Source organism: Pseudophryne corroboree, chromosome 1 (assembly GCF_028390025.1).
Source record: "Pseudophryne corroboree isolate aPseCor3 chromosome 1, aPseCor3.hap2, whole genome shotgun sequence".
Taxonomy (NCBI): domain Eukaryota; kingdom Metazoa; phylum Chordata; class Amphibia; order Anura; family Myobatrachidae; genus Pseudophryne; species Pseudophryne corroboree.
Genome location: NC_086444.1, coordinates 1,213,174,614 through 1,213,199,376, shown reverse-complemented (window position 1 = coordinate 1,213,199,376; position 24,763 = coordinate 1,213,174,614). Strand labels below are relative to the sequence as shown.

At 41.7% G+C, this 24,763-nt stretch overlaps 1 protein-coding gene across 1 annotated transcript in view; it reads right to left on the bottom strand.

The window, feature by feature from the left end:
• Positions 1 to 23,069, bottom strand: part of LOC135051739 (vomeronasal type-2 receptor 26-like) — a 120,309-nt gene extending 97,240 nt beyond the window's left edge. The window contains exons 1-4 of the mRNA XM_063957405.1: positions 23,059 to 23,069; positions 21,998 to 22,158; positions 20,227 to 20,335; positions 18,015 to 18,306 (exon numbers count right to left, since the gene is read on the bottom strand). Coding sequence (XP_063813475.1) covers positions 18,015 to 18,306; positions 20,227 to 20,335; positions 21,998 to 22,158; positions 23,059 to 23,069 — 573 coding nt within the window. The remainder of the gene's footprint in view (positions 1 to 18,014; positions 18,307 to 20,226; positions 20,336 to 21,997; positions 22,159 to 23,058) is intronic.
• Between the last annotated feature and the right edge of the window lie 1,694 nt (positions 23,070 to 24,763).

The following is a 24,763-nucleotide window of genomic DNA, read 5'->3' as shown; positions in this document are numbered from 1 at the left end:
GGGAACACACGGCTTGACACCTGTTGTCCGCATTTCTGGTGAAATACCTCCACACCGAAGAGCTGATTTTTTTGGTATTTTCACCTGGCATGTCAACGGCCCTATTCCTCCCACGGACAACAGGTGTCTCCCCGGGTGCCTGACTTAAACAAACCACCTCACCATCAGAATCCTCCTGGTCAATTTCCTCCCCAGCGCCAGCAACACCCATATCCTCCTCATCCTGGTGTACTTCAACACTGACATCTTCAATCTGACTATCAGGAACTGGACTGCGGGTGCTCCTTCCAGCACTTGCAGGGGGCGTGCAAATGGTGGAAGGCGCATGCTCTTCACGTCCAGTGTTGGGAAGGTCAGGCATCGCAACCGACACAATTGGACTCTCCTTGTGGATTTGGGATTTCGAAGAATGCACAGTTCTTTGCTGTGCTGCTTTTGCCAGCTTGAGTCTTTTCATTTTTCTAGCGAGAGGCTGAGTGCTTCCATCCTCATGTGAAGCTGAACCACTAGCCATGAACATAGGCCAGGGCCTCAGCCGTTCCTTGCCACTCCGTGTCGTAAATGGCATATTGGCAAGTTTACGCTTCTCCTCCGACAATTTTATTTTAGGTTTTGGAGTCCTTTTTTTTCTGATATTTGGTGTTTTGGATTTGACATGCTCTGTACTATGACATTGGACATCGGCCTTGGCAGACGACGTTGCTGGCATTTCATCGTCTCGGCCATGACTAGTGGCAGCAGCTTCAGCACGAGGTGGAAGTGGATCTTGATTTTTCCCTAATTTTGGAACCTCAACATTTTTGTTCTCCATATTTTAATAGGCACAACTAAAAGGCACCTCAGGTAAACAATGGAGATGGATACTAGTAAACAATTATGGACTGCCTGCCGAGTGCAGACACAGAGGTAGCCACAGCCGTGAACTACCGTACTGTACTGTGTCTGCTGCTAATATAGACTGGTTGATAAAGAGATAGTATACTCGTAACTAGTATGTATGTATAAAGAAAGAAAAAAAAACCACGGTTAGGTGGTATATACAATTATGGACGGGCTGCCGAGTGCCGACACAGAGGTAGCCACAGCCGTGAACTACCGCACTGTACTGTGTCTGCTGCTAATATATAGACTGGTTGATAAAGAGATAGTATACTCGTAACTAGTATGTATGTATAAAGAAAGAAAGAAAAACCACGGTTAGGTGGTATATACAATTATGGACTGGCTGCCGAGTGCCGACACAGAGGTAGCCACAGCCGTGAACTACCGCACTGTACTGTGTCTGCTGCTAATATAGACTGGTTGATAAAGAGATAGTATACTCGTAACTAGTATGTATGTATAAAGAAAGAAAAAAAAACCACGGTTAGGTGGTATATACAATTATGGACGGGCTGCCGAGTGCCGACACAGAGGTAGCCACAGCCGTGAACTACCGCACTGTACTGTGTCTGCTGCTAATATAGACTGGTTGATAAAGAGATAGTATACTCGTAACTAGTATGTATGTATAAAGAAAGAAAAAAAACCACGGTTAGGTGGTATATACAATTATGGACGGGCTGCCGAGTGCCGACACAGAGGTAGCCACAGCCGTGAACTACCGCACTGTACTGTGTCTGCTGCTAATATATAGACTGGTTGATAAAGAGATAGTATACTCGTAACTAGTATGTATGTATAAAGAAAGAAAGAAAAACCACGGTTAGGTGGTATATACAATTATGGACTGGCTGCCGAGTGCCGACACAGAGGTAGCCACAGCCGTGAACTACCGCACTGTACTGTGTCTGCTGCTAATATATAGACTGGTTGATAAAGAGATAGTATACTCGTAACTAGTATGTATGTATAAAGAAAGAAAGAAAAACCACGGTTAGGTGGTATATACAATTATGGACGGGCTGCCGAGTGCCGACACAGAGGTAGCCACAGCCGTGAACTACCGCACTGTACTGTGTCTGCTGCTAATATAGACTGGTTGATAAAGAGATAGTATACTCGTAACTAGTATGTATGTATAAAGAAAGAAAAAAAAACCACGGTTAGGTGGTATATACAATTATGGACGGGCTGCCGAGTGCCGACACAGAGGTAGCCACAGCCGTGAACTACCGCACTGTACTGTGTCTGCTGCTAATATAGACTGGTTGATAAAGAGATAGTATACTCGTAACTAGTATGTATGTATAAAGAAAGAAAAAAAAACCACGGTTAGGTGGTATATACAATTATGGACGGGCTGCCGAGTGCCGACACAGAGGTAGCCACAGCCATGAACTACCGCACTGTACTGTGTCTGCTGCTAATATAGACTGGTTGATAAAGAGATAGTATACTCGTAACTAGTATGACTATAAAGAAAGAAAAAAAAACCACGGTTAGGTGGTATATACAATTATGGACGGGCTGCCGAGTGCCGACACAGAGGTAGCCACAGCCGTGAACTACCGCACTGTACTGTGTCTGCTGCTAATATGGACTGGTTGATAAAGAGATAGTATACTCGTAACTAGTATGTATGTATAAAGAAAGAAAAAAAACCATGGTTAGGTGGTATATACAATTATGGACGGGCTGCCGAGTGCCGACACAGAGGTAGCCACAGCCGTGAACTACCGCACTGTACTGTGTCTGCTGCTAATATAGACTGGTTGATAAAGAGATAGTATACTCGTAACTAGTATGTATGTATAAAGAAAGAAAAAAAAACCACGGTTAGGTGGTATATACAATTATGGACGGGCTGCCGGGTGCCGACACAGAGGTAGCCACAGCCGTGAACTACCGCACTGTACTGTGTCTGCTGCTAATATATAGACTGGTTGATAAAGAGATAGTATACTCGTAACTAGTATGTATGTATAAAGAAAGAAAAAAAAACCACGGTTAGGTGGTATATACAATTATGGACAGGCTGCCGAGTGCCGACACAGAGGTAGCCACAGCCGTGAACTACCGCACTGTACTGTGTCTGCTGCTAATATATAGACTGGTTGATAAAGAGATAGTATACTCGTAACTAGTATGTATGTATAAAGAAAGAAAGAAAAACCACGGTTAGGTGGTATATACAATTATGGACGGGCTGCCGAGTGCCGACACAGAGGTAGCCACAGCCGTGAACTACCGCACTGTACTGTGTCTGCTGCTAATATAGACTGGTTGATAAAGAGATAGTATACTCGTAACTAGTATGTATGTATAAAGAAAGAAAAAAAAACCACGGTTAGGTGGTATATACAATTATGGACGGGCTGCCGAGTGCCGACACAGAGGTAGCCACAGCCGTGAACTACCGCACTGTACTGTGTCTGCTGCTAATATAGACTGGTTGATAAAGAGATAGTATACTCGTAACTAGTATGTATGTATAAAGAAAGAAAAAAAAACCACGGTTAGGTGGTATATACAATTATGGACGGGCTGCCGAGTGCCGACACAGAGGTAGCCACAGCCGTGAACTACCGCACTGTACTGTGTCTGCTGCTAATATAGACTGGTTGATAAAGAGATAGTATACTCGTAACTAGTATGACTATAAAGAAAGAAAAAAAAACCACGGTTAGGTGGTATATACAATTATGGACGGGCTGCCGAGTGCCGACACAGAGGTAGCCACAGCCGTGAACTACCGCACTGTACTGTGTCTGCTGCTAATATGGACTGGTTGATAAAGAGATAGTATACTCGTAACTAGTATGTATGTATAAAGAAAGAAAAAAAACCATGGTTAGGTGGTATATACAATTATGGACGGGCTGCCGAGTGCCGACACAGAGGTAGCCACAGCCGTGAACTACCGCACTGTACTGTGTCTGCTGCTAATATAGACTGGTTGATAAAGAGATAGTATACTCGTAACTAGAATGTATGTATAAAGAAAGAAAAAAAAACCACGATTAGGTGGTTTATACAATTATGGACGGGCTGCCGAGTGCCGACACAGAGGTAGCCACAGCCGTGAACTACCGCACTGTACTGTGTCTGCTGCTAATATAGACTGGTTGATAAAGAGATAGTATACTCGTAACTAGTATGACTATAAAGAAAGAAAAAAAAACCACGGTTAGGTGGTATATACAATTATGGACGGGCTGCCGAGTGCCGACACAGAGGTAGCCACAGCCGTGAACTACCGCACTGTACTGTGTCTGCTGCTAATATATAGACTGGTTGATAAAGAGATAGTATACTCGTAACTAGTATGTATGTATAAAGAAAGAAAAAAAAACCACGGTTAGGTGGTATATACAATTATGGACGGGCTGCCGAGTGCCGACACAGAGGTAGCCACAGCCGTGAACTACCGCACTGTACTGTGTCTGCTGCTAATATATAGACTGGTTGATAAAGAGATAGTATACTCGTAACTAGTATGTATGTATAAAGAAAGAAAGAAAAACCACGGTTAGGTGGTATATACAATTATGGACGGGCTGCCGAGTGCCGACACAGAGGTAGCCACAGCCGTGAACTACCGCACTGTACTGTGTCTGCTGCTAATATAGACTGGTTGATAAAGAGATAGTATACTCGTAACTAGTATGTATGTATAAAGAAAGAAAAAAAAACACGGTTAGGTGGTATATACAATTATGGACGGGCTGCCGAGTGCCGACACAGAGGTAGCCACAGCCGTGAACTACCGCACTGTACTGTGTCTGCTGCTAATATAGACTGGTTGATAAAGAGATAGTATACTCGTAACTAGTATGTATGTATAAAGAAAGAAAGAAAAACCACGGTTAGGTGGTATATACAATTATGGACGGGCTGCCGAGTGCCGACACAGAGGTAGCCACAGCCGTGAACTACCGCACTGTACTGTGTCTGCTGCTAATATAGACTGGTTGATAAAGAGATAGTATACTCGTAACTAGTATGTATGTATAAAGAAAGAAAAAAAAAACACGGTTAGGTGGTATATACAATTATGGACGGGCTGCCGAGTGCCGACACAGAGGTAGCCACAGCCGTGAACTACCGCACTGTACTGTGTCTGCTGCTAATATAGACTGGTTGATAAAGAGATAGTATACTCGTAACTAGTATGTATGTATAAAGAAAGAAAAAAAAACCACGGTTAGGTGGTATATACAATTATGGACGGGCTGCCGAGTGCCGACACAGAGGTAGCCACAGCCGTGAACTACCGCACTGTACTGTGTCTGCTGCTAATATAGACAGGTTGATAAAGAGATAGTATACTCGTAACTAGTATGACTATAAAGAAAGAAAAAAAAAACCACGGTTAGGTGGTATATACAATTATGGACGGGCTGCCGAGTGCCGACACAGAGGTAGCCACAGCCGTGAACTACCGCACTGTACTGTGTCTGCTGCTAATATAGACTGGTTGATAAAGAGATAGTATACTACTAATATTATATATACTGGTGGTCAGGTCACTGGTCACTAGTCACACTGGCAGTGGCACTCCTGCAGCAAAAGTGTGCACTGTTTAATTTTAATATAATATTATGTACTCCTGGCTCCTGCTATAACCTATAACTGGCACTGCAGTGCTCCCCAGTCTCCCCCACAATTATAAGCTGTGTGAGCTGAGCACAGTCAGATATATATATACATTGATGCAGCACACTGGGCTGAGCAGTGCACACAGATATGGTATGTGACTGAGTCACTGTGTGTATCGTTTTTTTCAGGCAGAGAACGGATATATACAAACAACTGCACTGTCTGGTGGTCACTGTGGTCGTCAGTCACTAAACTCTGCACTCTCTTCTACAGTATCACAGCCTCAGGTCAATCTCTCTCTCTCTCAACCCTAATCTAAATGGAGAGGACGCCAGCCACGTCCTCTCCCTATCAATCTCAATGCACGTGTGAAAATGGCGGCGACGCGCGGCTCCTTATATAGAATCCGAGTCTCGCGAGAATCCGACAGCGTCATGATGACGTTCGGGCGCGCTCGGGTTAACCGAGCAAGGCGGGAGGATCCGAGTCTGCTCGGACCCGTGAAAAAAACATGAAGTTCGTGCGGGTTCGGATTCAGAGAAACCGAACCCGCTCATCTCTATTGTAAAGCGCAATGGAATACTGTATGCTGCACTATATACGGTAAGAAACTGTTAATAAATCAATAAATAAGAAATGTACAATACAGTACAGTTGAGTACTGTACAGTAGATTACAATTTTTACCCATATCCTCCTCCGCCTCCGTATCAATAACGAGGCGGTCTGTGTGTAAAAGATAACAAGTATTGTAAAATAAAAAAATTACAGTAATACTGTAGGAAACTAGTGTGTCTGTAACATAAATAATAATTACCACTTCCGGAGCTCTGCTGGTCAGGTGGGGTAAGCTCCTGGGTGGATGGGGCACGTGCTGCTGTGGAAAAATAACACTGTAACATAAGCTGCTGTACAGTACAATGAAATACAGTACAGTAAATAATGGATAAAAATAAATCATAAAATATCATAAGATACAGTATGCCAGCGCTCAGTATTCCGACAATGGCATCCCGAATGAAAAAATACCACATTTGAAAATCCCAAGGGGGTTGTTAAGTATATCCCCCCCCCCCCAACCAAAAGCCAGCCCTCAAGCAGCCTAAACCTCCCACTTGGTGCTTAACCCTAAGTCCCCCCTGGTGTTGCCTAAACCTAACCACCCATGGCCGCAGCATAACCCTAACCCTACTCGCTCCCTAAGTATCACTCAGTATCCAGATGATGGCACCCTGAATGCAAAAATTCCAAATGCGAAAATCCAAACAATGGTTTGTTAAGTATTGTATAGTACTGTACCCAGTTGTGAAAGAACAGTAGGGTGGTATGGAGTACCATTAAGAAATTTGGTGGTGATACACAGTACCATCAGCCCTCCACTGGTGCATAATTTATAAGGGGCAATTTTGAGTGTGGTACATAAAATGGAGTCAGTGACATAACTGTGTGTGGCATAATATGTACTGTAATAGGCATTATGGTGTGTGGTATAATACTGTATGTAAGGCATTATGGTGTTTGGCATAATGTGTAAGGGGCATTACAGTATCTGGCATAATGTGGCCATGCACCTATTGTCATGAAGCAACTCCCCTAGTGTTGTGTTACCATGCCCCCTCATGACACCCATTTTAACTATCAGTACCACTAAGAAAAAAATTCTACTGTACTTGCACCACTGAGACTGTAATAACCCTCTCCCCTCTAACTCTAAAGCTTCCCTCTTGCAGCCTAAACCTACCCCTTGGTGCTTAACCCTAAGTCCCCACTGGTGGTGCCTAAACGTAACTTTCCCTTCCCTGGCTGTATACGCATTGCATCCGGCGTCCTTATGATCAGGATCCTGTCTGTTGGGATCCTGGAGCCGGTCTCCCACCCAATTCGAGACATCGGCACCGCCATTTTCAGGGGTGTGTGGATTCCAGCACCAGGTTCTCGACCACCGTGATCCCAAGTCATGAATGTCGCAACAGAATTTTTGTTACACAATCCCATTGGGAAGCGAGGCAAAAATTGGAGAGTAGTGTGCTTACAGGATGAGATGGGGCCTAATGGCACTTCCTCCTGCGGGCGGGCAGGTGGTGGTGGTGGTACTGTGGGAAAAAAAATAACATTACTGTAAGTGAAGCTGTCAATTTGTAACATGTACTGTACAGTATCCAGGACATATGTACAGTAGTGTAACGATGACAGTCGCACCAGAATTCTCATTACACAATACCATTGGGAAGCAAAGCAGTAATCAGAGAGTAGTGTGCTTCCCGGCTGCACTGGTGCCTGGCGCCTCCTCCGAGCCATGCGTCAGGTGCAGGCAGGCAGGTGGTGGTGGTGGTGGTGGTACTGTGTGAAAATTTTTCATACGAGTGTATTAAAACACGGTGGACACCACTAATACAATTAGAAATCCCTAGCACCCCTAGGGGGGCGAACGCAGCACAGAGTATATCAGCGGACAGCATAACTCCCGACTGCCTGGACCTATTTACAACACACTCAATACACATATGATTTACAGGCTGGGAACAAACACTGTGGGGGTAAGACAACCCTAGCACCCCTAGGGGTGGGCAAGCGGCACAGACTATATCAGGACATGCATGATACAGTATGTCAGTGATAACAGGGCTGCATGTGACACGGACAGTGACATGATGTGACGAGGGGAATGCAGGTAGAACAAACCCACACACTGAGAGTTATATACTGGAAGTAAAGTAGCATGGTCCCCCTGCAGCACAGAGTATATCAGGAGATAGATAATGTGCTGCGCTATATAAGAAAGTATAAAAAAAAAGATAATTTCACAGGAGCACCAACATGATGTGAGGAGGGGAATGGAGGCAGAAGGAAGTCACATACTGAGAGTTATATAGTGGGAGGAGCAGGGTCCCCAGCAGCACAGAGTATATAAGGAGATGAATGATGTGTCAGTGAGGACAGGGCTGCATGTGACAGGGGCAGTGACATGATGTGAGGAGGGGAATGGAGGCAGAAGGAAGTCACATACTGAGAGTTATATAGTGGGAGGAGCAGGGTCCCCAGCAGCACAGAGTATATCAGGAGATGAGTGATGTGTCAGTGATGACAGGGCTGCATGTGACAGGGGCAGTGACATGATGTGAGGAGGGTAATGGAGGCAGAAAGAAGCCACAGACTGAGAGTTGTATAGTGGGAAGAGCGAGGGGACCAAAAAGGGGTCCGGCTACTACACAATCTGCATTAGAGAAGCAAGATACAGTATGCCTAAAGTATACAGTATACTAGATCGCCAACAAACGTAAATTAACAAACAACTATCACTGTAATTTACCATCCTCATCCCGTAGCGAAGCATGGGTATTCAGCTATCTACAATGTTATTTATACTGTGTGTTTAATATTTACATTTATTTTTGTAAACAGACATTCTTAACATCCTGGGCCACCGGATCTCACAGGAAGTGTCTCACCCGGATTGCGGTGAGTTATCTGTGCTGGTCAGGACAGGGGGGTGGGACTGTATAAATTACTATGTACACTACTGTATTTGACAATACTTACCATCTTGGCGGCGCCTGTCCCGCCTTCTGTGCCGTCATGCTACCAGCCCTGGAAAAATATATATACAGTATAATGGCAGCATACTGTACAGCCAATGAAATTCAACATTGACAGCATCTTTATGACATCACTATCAATGGAATTGTTCATTCTAGTACCCTGCACCTGATCACTCAGGCGGGCATAGTGTACTGTACTGTCTTCAAAACTTAAGGGGGACATTTCTAAATGTGACATACAGTACACTTACAGTATCGCTACAGTACAGTAGGTCCAGGGTATTAGACAGAACACTACCTTTATAGACATTGTAACACACATTAGCATTGCCCTTATAAACATTATGACACACATCAATTTGCGGCCCTCCCACCCTTAACCATCTCAGTACTGTTCATTACAGTATAAATTGATTTCATGACAGATGATGCAGCACTCACCTGAATTCATCTTATTCACGTCATGTCACAGTAGTGCAGTTTATTCACGTCACAGTACTGTCCTTGATTCACGTTGTGTCACACCGTAAAGCACATTATTCACGTTACTGTACTGTACGTCACAGAAGTGCAGTAGTATATCCACATTACGTCACAAAGTAGAGATCTGCCACAGTCATGAACCTTATAGCACATTATGCAAGAGTAATGCACCTTATAACACATTATGAAAGAGTAATGCACGTCAGAACATATTAGGCCACTGTAACATCCCTTAGAATAATTTCTGCCACAGTAACGTCCCTTAGAACACTTTACTATCTGAAACACAAATCTCCCTTATAACAAAAAAATATTGATTGGCACTTTGGGAATAAATCCTGGACTCTCAGCGTGGGAGGCAGGAGACTGCAATTACAGCTGCACTTTACACTGAATGATAATGTATGATACACTGCACAATACGCTGCAGGTACACTGCATGACACACTGCAATTACATCATATGATGCACTGCACAACACTGCATATGCACTGCATTATGTGATACAGTACACTGCACAATACACTGCGTGATACGACAAACTGCACATTACACTGCACGATACACTGCACAATACGCTGCAGGTACACTGCACGACACACTGCAATTACACCGCTCGATGCACTGCACGACACTGCATACTGTATGCACTGCACTATGTGATAGAATACACTGCACAATACACTGCATGATACGACAAACTGCACATTAAACTGCACGATACACTGCAAATTTGCCTGCAAAATATGATACAATGCATGTACTGTATACTGCACAAAACACTGCAATTACCACATGTGTATACAGTACACTGCACGATGTGATTAACTATGCATTACATTCACTGCACAATACCATATACTGAATGTACACTGCATGACACGCTGCAATTACACAGTACGATACACTGTGATACACTGCATATACTGTACACTGCATGATACACTGCACAATCATAGACCACGTGGATTGTAAAGAACTATATATACAAGTTAAAAAATTTTTTTTTGTAAAACTCATGTCGACCTTTTGCCATGTCAACTTAACGGCCATGTCAGCCTACAGTATATCTGGTGTCAACCAATTTCAAAAGCGACACCATCTAGGTCAACACCAATTGGTTGACCCCAGATATAGGTTGACATGGTGTGTCGACCTAGATGGTGTCGCTTTTGACATGGATAGTAAATGTTAAAAAAAATTGGAAAAGTGTAAAAAAAACAAATTGACCTTTTGACCCTGGTTAATGTTTGGGCCTTGTTTAACCATTTGTTTACCACAGATACAGTACTGTATAGACCGGATACCTGCTGCTACAGCAACCCGTGCTATATTGTACTGCACCTGTAACTACAGTAACTTAAAGTACAGTACAGCAATCTACAGTAATGTACAGTACTTACAATCACTTATGGCCTGCAGGCTCCTTGGAGTCCTCCGGACGAGGTCACTCCACCTCCTTTGGAGTGACCTCACAGACCTCCCCCGGTTGTATTTCCGGAGGATCTCCCTGCTGGCCCTCCTATAAGCCCTCACCTTCTCCTCGTTACTGATGAGAGTTCTGTCCCGCGAAAAAGGAGATCGACCCGGCACCAGTCATTGGCCCTCATTCCGAGTTGTTCGCTCACAAGCTGCTTTTAGCAGCATTGCACACGCTAAGCCGCCGCATACTGGGAGTGAATCTTAGCTTAGCAAAATTGCGAACAAAAGATTCTCAAAATTGCGAATAGAAATTTCTAAGCAGTTTCTGAGTAGCTCCACACTTACTCTGCCACTGCGATCAGTTCAGTCAGTTTCGTTCCTGGTTTGACGTCACAAACACACCCAGCGTTCGCCCAGACACTTCCCCGTTTCTCCAGCCACTCCCGCATTTTCCCAGAAACGGTAGAGTTTTTTCACACACACCCATAAAACAGCCAGTTTCTGCCCAGAAACACCCACTTCCTGTCAATCACACAACGATCACCAGAACGCAGAAAAAAACCTTGTAATGCCGTGAGTAAAATACCAAACTTCTTAGCAAATTTACTTGGCGCAGTCGCAGTGCGAACATTGCGCATGCGCAGTTTGCGGAAAATCGCTGCGATGCGATGAAAAAGAACGAGCGAACAACTCGGAATGAGGGCCATTGAGAAGTTAGAATCTAATACAGTGGGACCAAAATTTGGACAATTTTACATTGAATCATCAAATCTGCGTCCAATTTGGTGGTGTGCCCAGAGCCAGGAAAACATAACTCAAAGAAAGGAGAAAGAGAAGGCTCTTGTGTGGGCGCACTCTTAATTAGTTGAAATAAATTTCAATATTCTTTAATTGATCATGAACATTACTAATAAAATATAACTTTGTTCAGATATTTATTAATAACAATATGATTGCCCATTACAGAACGTATGATCCAAAATAAACATATTAAGAATAAGATATAAATGAGAAAAATAGGGACTGTCTCATGAATGTGATAAGAAAGGCTGTAGACACTTCAAAGTCTTACAACCATTTCAGCCCGACCTGTACAGACAATCTGTATTAACGAGACCACCTTATAGTCAATTAGGTATTAGGTCTGTATTAAGAGCGTCAGAATAATTAATGAGACAGAACAAAGTTCATATCAGTTACCAGGAAAATGCACAAGTGTGTTATAATTATGAAAATATTAATACTCATCTAAAAGATAGATTAATTAGTTATATGCAGTACCTGGGAAAAGTTGTTGAAAATTAAGAAAAGTGGTGATACTGCTGTTGGTGTCATTTAACCCATATCATATAAAATTATTAATAATCTACAACACTGGGTATCCCCTGTGAGTCTCCTTCTCAGGTACTGACCCAGCCCAACACTGTTTGGCTTCCAAGATTGGACGAGATCGGGCACTGGCAGTGTGGTTTGATAGTAGAGAAAGTGGGTGGGTCAGACACAAAGGAGAGTGCACCTAAAATTAGAGGAGTCTGACAGTTTAGTCACATAGGTAAACATGTGGATCTGCTTTCTATGTTAGGATGGATACATCAAATCCCACATCTGTGGTATTGTGCACCCTGGATCGTAGATGAGAGTCCACAGAAATAAAGGAATGAAAACAGAAGCCCCCGGAATTATGTACAATGTATTTAGGAATGGTCCTGGAAAACAAAAAATTACTGCAATAGCAGATGTATGCAAATCTTATTAGTTATACACACTTCTAGCACATGAATAGTGGTCACACAAACAGGATACAGGCAGTACAATGGTATGGAGTCCCTATGCTGGTTAACTGGCGTATCAGAAAAACTCAACACTAGAAGTTCCTATAGTTTGCACCATATGTCTGTATGTACAGGAGAAACAGCTGTTAGCCTAGATGATCAGCCAAAGTACTAACCTATGCACACATATATATTGGCTTTAAATAAGCCTGGGAAAAAGAGGGGACACATATATATTGGCTTAGAATAAGCCTGTTAGAATCCAGTATAATTAGACACTCTTGTCAATAGACAAAAGGATAAGTAGATAGATGTAAGTCACCATTAATGTGACACTGAATATAGAGTAACAGGGTATTTGTTACAGGCACGGTTAGTGACCTGCGTGTGAATCCATGTGCTGGAGCTGGTACCGGTAGAGCCGCTGTGACAGGAAAATGCGTTTCACCCCGTGCCTGTAACAAATACCCTGTTACTCTCTATTCAGTGTCTCCTTTCTTAGAGTTCTGTCCCGCCAGCGAACGAGGAGACGGAGCTCTCCGAGCGCATAAGGACGGTCCCTAACAGCAGCCATGACACCGTCCTTATGCGCGATGAGCGTCTCAGACGTTGTGCGTCTCAGACGTCGTGCGTTCCAGGCATTCTATGTTGTTACTGTGTGACAGTTTCCCTTGTTTTTGATTATGCCTTTTTTTTACCACGGTATTTTCCACTGTCTCGCCCTATGCCCTTCCTCACTGGGAGCCTTCACAGGTCATTCAATGAACAGGGAGGGAGTTCAGGTCATGTGCAATACACAAACGCCGAAGATATACAGTACTGTGTTGCTCAGTTAGTTGCGTCAGAATACACTCATTTATACTCATTACCGCTGTGTATTTGCATTTAGCGTAAATAATCGCTCTGGCAGATTTACTCTGATTTATGTGAAACCTGTATGCACCCTTCTATTGACTGTCTTACACAGAAAAAAAATAATATGTAAGTAAATGTCACGGGAACAAATACAAAAAAAAGTTGGCACTTTAGGACTCAAACCCTGGACCCCCAGCATGGGAGGTGGGAGCCTTCATCGCTAGCCCACGACACCTCATGAGAGATTTACAAGTTCATGTGTAAAAGTCCTGCAAATAGCGACCCCTCCCCATTGGTGTTGGTTTATGCCTTAGAGGACTCGGACGCTCATACTTGCATTTCAAAAGCACAGTATTTTCCACTGCCTCCCGCTAGCCAATCGCTCTTTGCCCCTGGGAGCCTGCACAGGTCATGCAGTAGACAGATTGGGAGTTCAGGTCATGTGCAATACACAAACGCCAAAGATCTACAGTACTGTTTTGCTCAGTTATTTGCATTAGAATACACTCATTTATACTCATTACCGCTGTGTATTTGTATTTAGCGTAAATAATCGCTCCGGCAGATTTACTCTGATTTATGTGAAACCTGTGTGCACCCTTCCATTGAATGTATTAGAGAGAAAAAAAAATAATATTAAAGTGAATGTCAAGGGAACACATAAAAAAAAATGACACTTCAGGACTTGAACCCTGGACCCCCAGCGTGGGAGGTGGGAGCCTTCATCGCTAGCCCACAATGCCTCATGAGAGATTTACAAGTTCATGTGTAAAAGTCCTGCAAATAGCGACCTCTCCCTATTGGTGTTGGTTTATGCCTTAGGGGACTCAGATGCTCACACTTGCATTTCAAAAGCACGGTATTTTCCACCGCCTCCCGCTAGCCCATCGCCCTTCCCCCAATTGAGGAAGATATTCATCCCCTCAGAGTGTATTATATATCTATATTGAATTTATAACATCACCTTTGTATTCTACACTTTATTATATATCTGATCCAATTAGATATTGCGACGAATATTCTGTTACATTTAAGTTGAAATCAAACAGCTCATATTGAAATCATATTTAAGACACCGCCACAATTAACATCTATATTCTCTAAATGCCTCTTTCAGGAATTTAATGATGACTAAACACATGAATGAGTATTGATCCCATTATGGAATAATAGATTATACATATTTGGACATTAGAATAAGACACATGGACACACATTTTAATCTTTAAATCACCTTTATTTCATTACACTTTGTATGTTTTGTCTATGTCACAATTTTAACCTCTATGTTTCGCTTATACTCATGGTTATGTGTAAGTAATGTACACCAGTTTTAAACAGATACCAATAAAAGTTAAATTTTAATAAAATATAGGCTGATGTGATAACCAGATCTAGTCTTCCTTATGTGCACTGACAATACAGCCCTTTCCTTTGTTCCTTCAGGTCATGCAGTAGACAGGGGGCAGTTCAGGTTATGTGCAATATACAAACGCCAAAGATGTACAGTACTGTTTTGCTCAGTCAGAATACACTCATTTATACTCATACCGCTGTGTATTTGCATTTAGCGTAAAGAATCGCTCCTGCAAATTTACTCTGATTTATGTGAAACTTGTGTGCACCCTTCCATTAAATGTTTTACAAAGAAAAAAATAATAATATGTACTGTAAGTGAATGACACGGGAACACATTAAAAAAATAACACTTCAGGACTTGAACCCTGGACCCACAGCGTGGGAGGTGGAAGCCTTCATCGCTAGCCCACGACGCCTCATGAGAGAATCACAATTTCATGTGTAAAAGTACTGCAAAGAGCGACCACTCCCCATTGGTGTTGATTTATGCCTTAGGGGACTCGGACGCTTACATTTCAAAAGCATGGTATATTCCACCATCCCCATTATGCCTTAGGGAACTCGGACGCTCATGTACATGTATTTCAAAAGCACTGTGTTTATGCATTGTACATTCTTCCTTTTCCACAATTAGTTATGTCTCCATACACATACTCCATACACATACTCCATACACAAACTTGCGTCTGCATACACAAGTGTTTTAACATGTTTGTTTGTGTCTTTATAAACTACAGTATTTACAGTACTGTATATTAAGGACTTTCACCGTCTGACCATTGGTCACCATCTACAGTATTAACATTACAGTCGTCACTGACCAATTGCCAGAGCTGTAGATAAGTCTGCTGCTATACGATCGAAAGTACTGGATTAGTGGAGCATTAGCCACCCTGTGGTGGAGATGTGTAATGCATGCTGAGTATCTAGAATCGCCTCAACGCGCCTGCCTGTGATTAAACTCAGCAAGCTAAGCTATCGCCTTAGCGTGACTAAACGTCCGTCTAGGTGGAGAATCGGTCAAGATAACGGCGGCTACATCTGTAGGCACTTGGTGGTATTAGAAATTAGTTATCTGTATACTCATAGCAAATCAGTCTTTCTTGCAATGATGATATTCTGCCACTTTGCTTTTAAAGACATATGATGTTTCTCCTAAGTCTTTTACTATGTGAACAAGCTCTGGCTGGATCCCATATGGACTTGTCTGGCTACTTATAAAAATACTTGTACTCAACCCTGGATGGTACATCTGTCAATAGTAAGTCTCTAAAAAAAACCAATGAGTTACTGTAATTATAGGCCACAATTTTCTTCAAAAAATGTATACAGCAATGAAGGGGTTAACTGCTGTTGTAATGAAGTGATTGCCTCCTGCTTTGGCTACTGTAAATTGCCTATTATAATATTTATGTATGCCTTTTGTTTCCTCAGTACCTTATCCTATTGAGAGCAGTGGCAGGCAGTCCACTCTTCCTGATCCTTCCACCAGGCTTAATTTGTCTCTGTGTCTCTCACTCCTGACTGCACTGCCTGGACCATTCATGGGGGTAATTCAGACCTTGGTGGTCATTCCGAGTTGATCACTCGCTAGCAGTTTTTAGCAGTCGTGCAAACTCTATGCCGCCTCCCACTGGGAGTGTATTTTAGCTTATCAGAAGTGCGAACGAAAGGATCGCAGAGCAGCTACAAATTTTTTGGAGCAGTTTTAGAGTAGCTCAATACATACTCAGCGCTTGCGATCACTTCATACTGTTCAGTTCCTGTTTTGATGTCACGAACACGCCCTGCGTTCGCCAAGCCACGCCTATGTTTTTCCTTGCACACCTGCGTTTTTCCAAACACTCCCTGAAAACGGTCAGTTGACACCCAGAAACGCCCACTTCTTGTCAATCACTCTGCGGCCACCAGTGCGACTAAAAAGCTTAGCTAGACCTTGTGTGAAATGACATAGTTCTTTGTGATAGTACGACATGCATGCGCATTGCACAACATACGCATGTGCAGAAGTGCCTTTTTTGCCTCATTGCTGCACCACGAACTAATGTAGCTAGCGATCAACTCGGAATGACCCCATTATCGCTAGGGTGCGTTTTTTGCATCCATGCAATCAGGTTGTCACTACCTACAGTGGTAGAGTATTGTGAGTGTGTGCCGGTGTGCAATCGCATGTGTAGCAGAACTACACAAACATAAGTTTGTGCAGATTCTGCTCAGCCTAGGACTTACTTAGCTGCTGCGATGATTGGGGCCAGAACTTACATCAGAATTCCACCCTACAAATTCCTGGTCCATCTTGTGTTTTACCGGACACTCCTTTAAAACGATTAGTTGTCACCAACAAATGCCCCCTCCCTGTCAATCTAATTGTGATCGCTGGTGAATTTGGAAATTTTCCACCATCCCATTGCTGACCGGAGATCCCCGTTGCTGGGGTCCTTTGCGGTGCATATGCATGCACAGTGCAGACCTGATTGCAGCCTGTGAGAAAACGCACAGCAGTGATAAGGTCTGAATCGGCCCCCTTATCTTCTTCTCTGCTCTCTCTATGACAAATTTTGGCTTCTCCACAGCTACATCACACATGTCCAGCACCTCTGGTCCTTTCTTCCTTCAGGTAACTGCTGCACCACACACACATCTTGCTAACTGCCTTTCTTCAGAGTCTCATGCTGCAGATCTACTCATCCTGTCATATATATATGTAAACATTACAGCAACATACATATCTCTGTCTGTATGTCTATATCAGTGGTTCTCAAACTCGGTTCTCAATACCCCACACAGTGCATGTTTTGCAAGTAACCCAGCAAATGCACAGATATATTAATGACTCACTGACACATTGTAAAAGGTCCGCAGGTGGAGCTAATTATTTCACTTGTGATTCTGTGAGGAGACCTGCAAAACATGCACTGTGTGGGGTCCTGAGGACCGAGTTTCAGAACCTGTGGTCTATATAATCTCATTAATACTGTTACATAATATAATGGAGAATAATAATAATAATAATACTAATTATAATAAAAATAACTATTTTCATTAACATATAAAGCTTTGATTAATTAATGATAAATAAAGCTGGTACTGTAAATATACATCACCTGTGTGTATCCATAAAGGTTTAATATCTCTGCTATGTGTAAAGATTTCTCTGAAGAAAAGTCTCCAATAAAACCAGCCAGTTTGTCATGATCTAGACAGGAAAAGTTAGGAACTGTCTCCCCGGGACCGGATATGATCTGTAAAGTACTCTCTACAGCCTTTCTCACACAGTTACAGGAATCAGTCGCATGGTATCCCAGAGTGATGTTGGGTAAAAGACCAGGATTCTGGTTTATCTCATCAATAGCATAAATAAAGGTCAGGATATATCTGTAGTAACGAGGTATAGGCCTGTAAGGAAATGAACCATAAAACAGATAATTTAAAGATGAAATACTGTACATCATACAAATAACCAACATTAGACATATAGCATCAAAGTTTAAACACAATGGGGGATATTCAATTGTTTAAAGAGTCAGTTGGCTGTTGTTTTTTCCTATCTAATAAACAGTAAAAAACACCCAATCGACTTTTCAAACAACTGAATTCCCAAATGACTGGTTTTGAAAATGTTCGGCAGAAATAGTTAGGATTATTGCATATCAAATATATATGGTTACAATAAAATATGAAACGCTCTATATAAAGCAAACAATAGAATTTGTTTTCTCTTGTGTCATTATCAGTATTGTTTAGATGCATTGCAATTTATAGTTTAGTGATGTGTGATGTTCCACAGCTAGAGCTGCTGAGAGGGGGGTTGGTGGGTACTGATTATCTGGGTCTTGCTAGTTAAGAGGAAGACAGCATAGTTCTGGTATGGCCCCCTCACCTGTCAGTACAGCAGCCAAACCCAGCACATGATGATGTGTGCATGGCTACAGTGGGGCTAGGGACCACACTATTCACCCTCCCCCCTGAATTTGCCTCTATCTTTTATTTTTTATTTTTTTAGTGAGGGCATGCAGTAGCCGTATTTTACATATGGGGGGCACCAATTCTCTTTCTGACAAAGGGCATCAAACTGTCTAGTTACAGCTTAGTGACAGAGTAGCAGCACAAACATGCAGCATTTTGAAAGAACATTGCACATCTATGAAACATGGTGGATCAGCAGTGGAGGACAGGATGGCAGTTTATTAAGTTATACAACTCTAGAAAATATTATAATTAATCAAGAATTGATTGTCTAAAAGTACAAGTCAAGGTGAAAATATGTTGCCAAAACACTTCTCCAAACACATAATCACATACCTCAGGCCAATAGAGGTAATTGCTACCAGAGTAAAGTTTAGTAAAAAAAAAATAGATCACTATTAAACTAATCCAGACAGCAAATCACAGTTCTAAGGCCAGTACTCATGATGCTGCCTGATAAAAGGCCAGTACATAACTAGATCCCACCAAGCTTACTACAAATAGCAGATCACAGTCCCAAGGCCAGTACAGGTAAATGGAGAATGAGTATCAGACTAGTAGCCTTTACACCAATACAGCAAGATGGCTAAAGCCTATAAAGAAAAGTGGTGAATGATGGAATTGTCCTTGGGCTTTACCACCCACCCTTACATTGTATATGAAAAGTTCATGCATAGTTCAATAAATCAAGCACTTCAGTCATAGGGACTAAATGCTTAGTTTCCTTGGGCTAACACAAATCAAAACATGTTAGTGGTTAGGATTAATCAAGCTGCAATTGTTCTTAAGTCTAACAATGCTGTTAATCATCACAGTAGAAAAATGTCATCAACATGATCATACTCTTTACTGTTATAATTATCATCATATAACAATACCAGAAAAAAAAACCTTTATCTCACTGTCACAGAAGTCTCTATTTTCTGCCAAATATCCTCCTCACAGAATTTATATATCATTTTGGCAAACATGTTTTTCATCTTTTTTTGGAAGTAACCTCCTAATTCAATCTCTGACAATGTTCCTGATTTAATAAACACTCTTTCAAAGTACTCTCAGGATGATGGGCTGCTTAAGTACACCATACAGAAGCTAGTTTGCATAAGAGGCTACAAATGACTTCTTTTTACCTATCATTATTCCTAGAGACTTTATGATATGCCAATTTGTGCATTATTATTTTAGTAAATCTTATCCACTCTATTGTTGCTTAAAATATTAGATTAAGTCATGGTAGAGGTGTCAATAAAGTTTGGGCATTTATTTTAAGTCGACCAGATGTCATTATGCTTCACTAAGCTGCAGTGAGTTGACTCATCATCATCATCAATGGGTCTATTTGAAAATAACAGTTTTTTCAAGGCAGAAACATTTCCATTAGAAACTGAAGTAGGTGGCATGTCATGTGCCACTTGAGCTGCCATCTTGCAAGCAAGGAGGGCTTTGCTTCTCTTCAGATCTGTGTAAGCGGAAAAAAAAGATATTACATAGGACTTAAACCTAGACTAAAATATGTATGTCAAAATGTAGTAATCTGCTTGCAAAATGTTGCAAACCCTTTGACTCTGGCAAAGTGAATAAAGAACTATATCTACAACTCCAACATACTTTTAAGAATTATTTAGTTTCATCTCCTCTTTCAGCTTCTCTAGTTGCTTTTCTGGTATCTTAATTAAGTGTATGATCTAACTCTAGCGGTGACTAATCTCACTGTATTGGTTACAATTAAAAATGGTTTCAGCAGCTTACATTAAAATCCGAGACTATTCTTCCTCTACCGGTCTCATAACTTGATGTGTACATCTGCAGGTGGAATTCCACTTTTTTACTATCTCTTACTTTAGTAGGTGGCATGGCAAATCAACGTTTTCTTGCAGCTGCTCCAACGTTGTACATACAGTTGCTGAACACTGAAAATGGGCAAACATTTTACAGACAACAGCCAGTGCCTTCTGCATGGACTAATATTTTTTTATGAAATGCTGAACCACCAAGTTTATTATGTGTTCAAAGCTTGATAAATGTTGAAATTCACACAGTGGGAATGATTGCTCAAAGTGAGCCATTTTACTATCACGTCCCTGAGTTTTTCCAATAGATTAATAATTACATGCATTTTAGTGAAGCCAGTAATGCTGACAATTGATGGCCTGTGAATGGGCTGGCATTGTGTATTATATACTGGTGCTGAAGCCTATACAGCCAACTAGTATTCTGTCACATACTGTAATCATGTAATCTTTTATGTAAGATTACAGATTACATCCTCCCAGTTTGCAGTCACAGTCATGTAATCTTTTGTTTGACTAGTACTGCTTCTTCTCATATCTTTAGTTAAGTGAAATGTTTGAACAGTGACATTTTCCAGACAAAGAATAACTTTTTGTTACTGGTGAGAAATTGCTATTCTGGAAAAATATCATGAAGATGAAATTTGGTAGCTTAGACACATGACTTCAATTTATTGACTTGATAGCAAATATTGGATACATATCTTAAGACATCGTAATGTCATGGCTTCAGGTGTCTGTTATGCAACAGGATGTTGGCTGTCATACTTGTTTCCATGTGAGAGTTCTTGTTTTACAGTTATTGTTTGAAAATAGTAATCTTCTTGGTCCCGTACTGTAGTGATGATTCACCCCAAGCAGCAGCTGCAGTACTAGCATGAAATAATGTTTGTGGGGAATATGGAATGCATTATAGAAGGAGTCAAATTGCCTTTGGATACTGAATGCATGAGGACTATTGCCAATCGATAATGACTATGTTGTTGATGATAATGATAAAGGTGTTGGCGATAAAGATTATAGTAGATGTGTTGCTATCTATCCTTGCTGCTGGTATCTGATGTTAAACTTTTTGTTATTCTATACGATTTTCCAGATTTTGATAAAAAACTTGAATAAGCTAACTGCAATAGGCGTAACAGGGAGGAGGTGCCTAGATGGCTAACATTCCTACAGTATCTAAATTTAATTTGGCACTACAAATGCTACAGATGCCTTGAAAAATGTTGTCAGGATTTGGGGAAAACAACTTTACACAGAAGAGGTGGCTTTCTTGGTATTTTGCCCAGGCATGACAAAGTGGGCATGAAGTGCTGCCACTGGTGGCTAACTAACTGCAACACTAACATCATCATCAACTTGTTCTTGTCCAACACATTCATCATTAACATCATCCTCATTAGTGTCAGATTCACAATTATCCCCTTCATCATATTGCACATTTACAATCTCAATGTCTGTGTTTGAGTTCAGAAATGCTGGAAGGCGGTTTCTTTAGAATTACAGTGTCAGAATCAGAAATATCAGAATCACACAAAGCACTTACGGACACCTTTAGAATCTGTGATTTTTTTTTTGCCTTTTTTATTTTCTACAATCATCAGCTTGTGTGTCACATCGTTTTGGAAAATAGATATTGAAGTATTCTGACTGCCAGTTATAGTACTGAGATGCTCCTGTTATTCAATAGATGGTTTCATGACTGATTTACATTAGATGAGGAGTAAAGCTACTTGAACTTGATCATACAGATGGGATGTAGTTATGTGACCGGCAGTCAGGAGACTGCCGGTCACAATACTGACCCCTGTATCTACCTGCTCAGAATCCCGACATTCAGCGTACCGACCGACAGGGACTTTACTCACTCATGGATGTCTACGACACCCATATAGTGGTAATATAACCTGTGGCATGCTCAGATTGCCACCGAGCCCATAGCGTGGCGAGCGAAGTGAGCCAGCAAGGGGCTCGATGCGCTTGCCCCCAAATCCCCCCCCCCTATTGGCATTCCACGGGCATCAGTATTGTGAGCGGCAGTCTTCTGGCCACCGGTCATGCGTGCCCAGCCAATACAGACACGACATCCACTAAGTACAGTAATATACACTGCCTCTCCCACACACATAATTTTACCTTTAAATATCTAACAGAGATAAAAAAAAGAAAAAAAATGTTTTTGGTGTGCAGCTGATAGCTCCATAACACACACAGTAAGTACAGTTTAATATCCTGCCACTCAAACAATTTTCCCTTGATATACAGTACTGTATCTAAATTAAATGGAAGGACTTGGGAAAAAAAAAATAAACCAGAATAAATGTATTTTATCAGCTTTTATTATTTTGCCATGCGGTTGATTGAGCCACTGATTAAACATACCTTCTTGTACCTTGTACACATGCTCCAACCACCTACAACTCTGCATTGCATCCCAGCTACAGACAACAACCCTCACCATATACACTCCTATGTAAAATAGCACCTGAGATTACAAAAGAGGGACTTGTATACAATACTGACATTTTTAGGAAAATTATGTTTAGCCTCATGGTGAGCTCTGAATTCGGTGGGTGGAACTGAGACATGACTCACTTTGACTTGGTACTCTAAAAATATGGTTTCACCAAACCTGATCCCCTCATCTCTAGTTTATACTATATCACATTAAAGTATTAGAGATAGTCTGCATATGTTTTGAATTTATAATATAAAGGAACTGTGCATATTGACTTTCGAAAATGTAATCTATAATTTGTATTAAACATACAGTAAACAGTAGAATTAGCAACAGAATGTACTTACACAAAACAGTAGGAGCATGTGTCATATATTAAAGGATTGCTACCAGAACTCACAGTGAATATTCCTCCAATAATGATGTCTCCGTCCTGGATGTATTTGTCTTTAAATAAAGCAATTTCTTTCCTGATAAAGCACTGAGGTCCGGAACTTAATTTTTGGCAGCGTATCAGCAACAGGACACTGAGGCATGCTATTGTATTACAGAGAGCTGTTGTGCCAGACATCGGAAAGCAATGTTGCCAAGCTAACAAAATAATTTGTATTAAATAAAAGACATTGAAACACACTGTACCTGACAGAGCATGTAATTGCTGGCTCCTGAATGACATTGGCAATCTTATATAGTCTGAGAAGTGTAAGAGACAGACTGTGTGGATTGTTTTTACATTTATATTTAGTCTGTTTCTACAAAGAGATTTCTCCATAGCAGAGATATATATTTGGCTTCTTGTTTTGCATTGTACTGTTAAAGTTAGACAGTGCTATTGCTATTCATCATAGTTTTATCTTTCTTATGTTTGATTCTTCCATTTTCTATAAGCCCCTTGTTTTATTAGAACATAGGCATATATTGTACAGCAGAGGTGTATCTAGGGGACCGGACGCCCCTGGCAAAGTAAGGGACTGGCGATACCACCACCATATTTGAAATAGGGAAGGTGCATGGGCAAAAAAGGTGCATGATCTTGTGGGAAAGGGGCATGACCACACAATAGTACTCCCAATTCAAATTACATTACACAGTAGTACCCCTTATACACATTATGTCACACCATAGTGCCCCTTACACATCATGCCCACACAGTAATGCTTGTCACACTGTGGAGAAATCAGTAGTGCCTAACCCAGGAGGGGTGCTGCCCAGCGATGTTTCCTGCAGTCAGGGGGTATAATCAAATATTAAAGGCAATGGAAAGGTATCTCTGCGCACTACCTAGTAGTGGTAATGATATATTAAGAATAGCATTCTAGTCGTTTACTTTGAGTTTCTTCACTGTGGTGCATTGTGGTGCCGAACACTGGTGCCAGCTCTTGGCTGCTGTCAGAACCACCAGCCCAGGCACTGCCACTACTAAGTGATTCCACCCCCTGACCAAGGGTGGCAACACCAGGTAGTGCCCCCTCTTCAGCCAGTGCCCCTGGTGAGTACCATCCTGGCCAATGGGTAGATAATCTTCTGTCCCCAGCACGTAGCTGTAGTCACCACCCCCTCCCAGCACATAAAAGTAGTCCTTATCCCGCTCCCACCACATAGCCGTAGTCCCCACTCATTCTCAGCACATAGCCGTAGT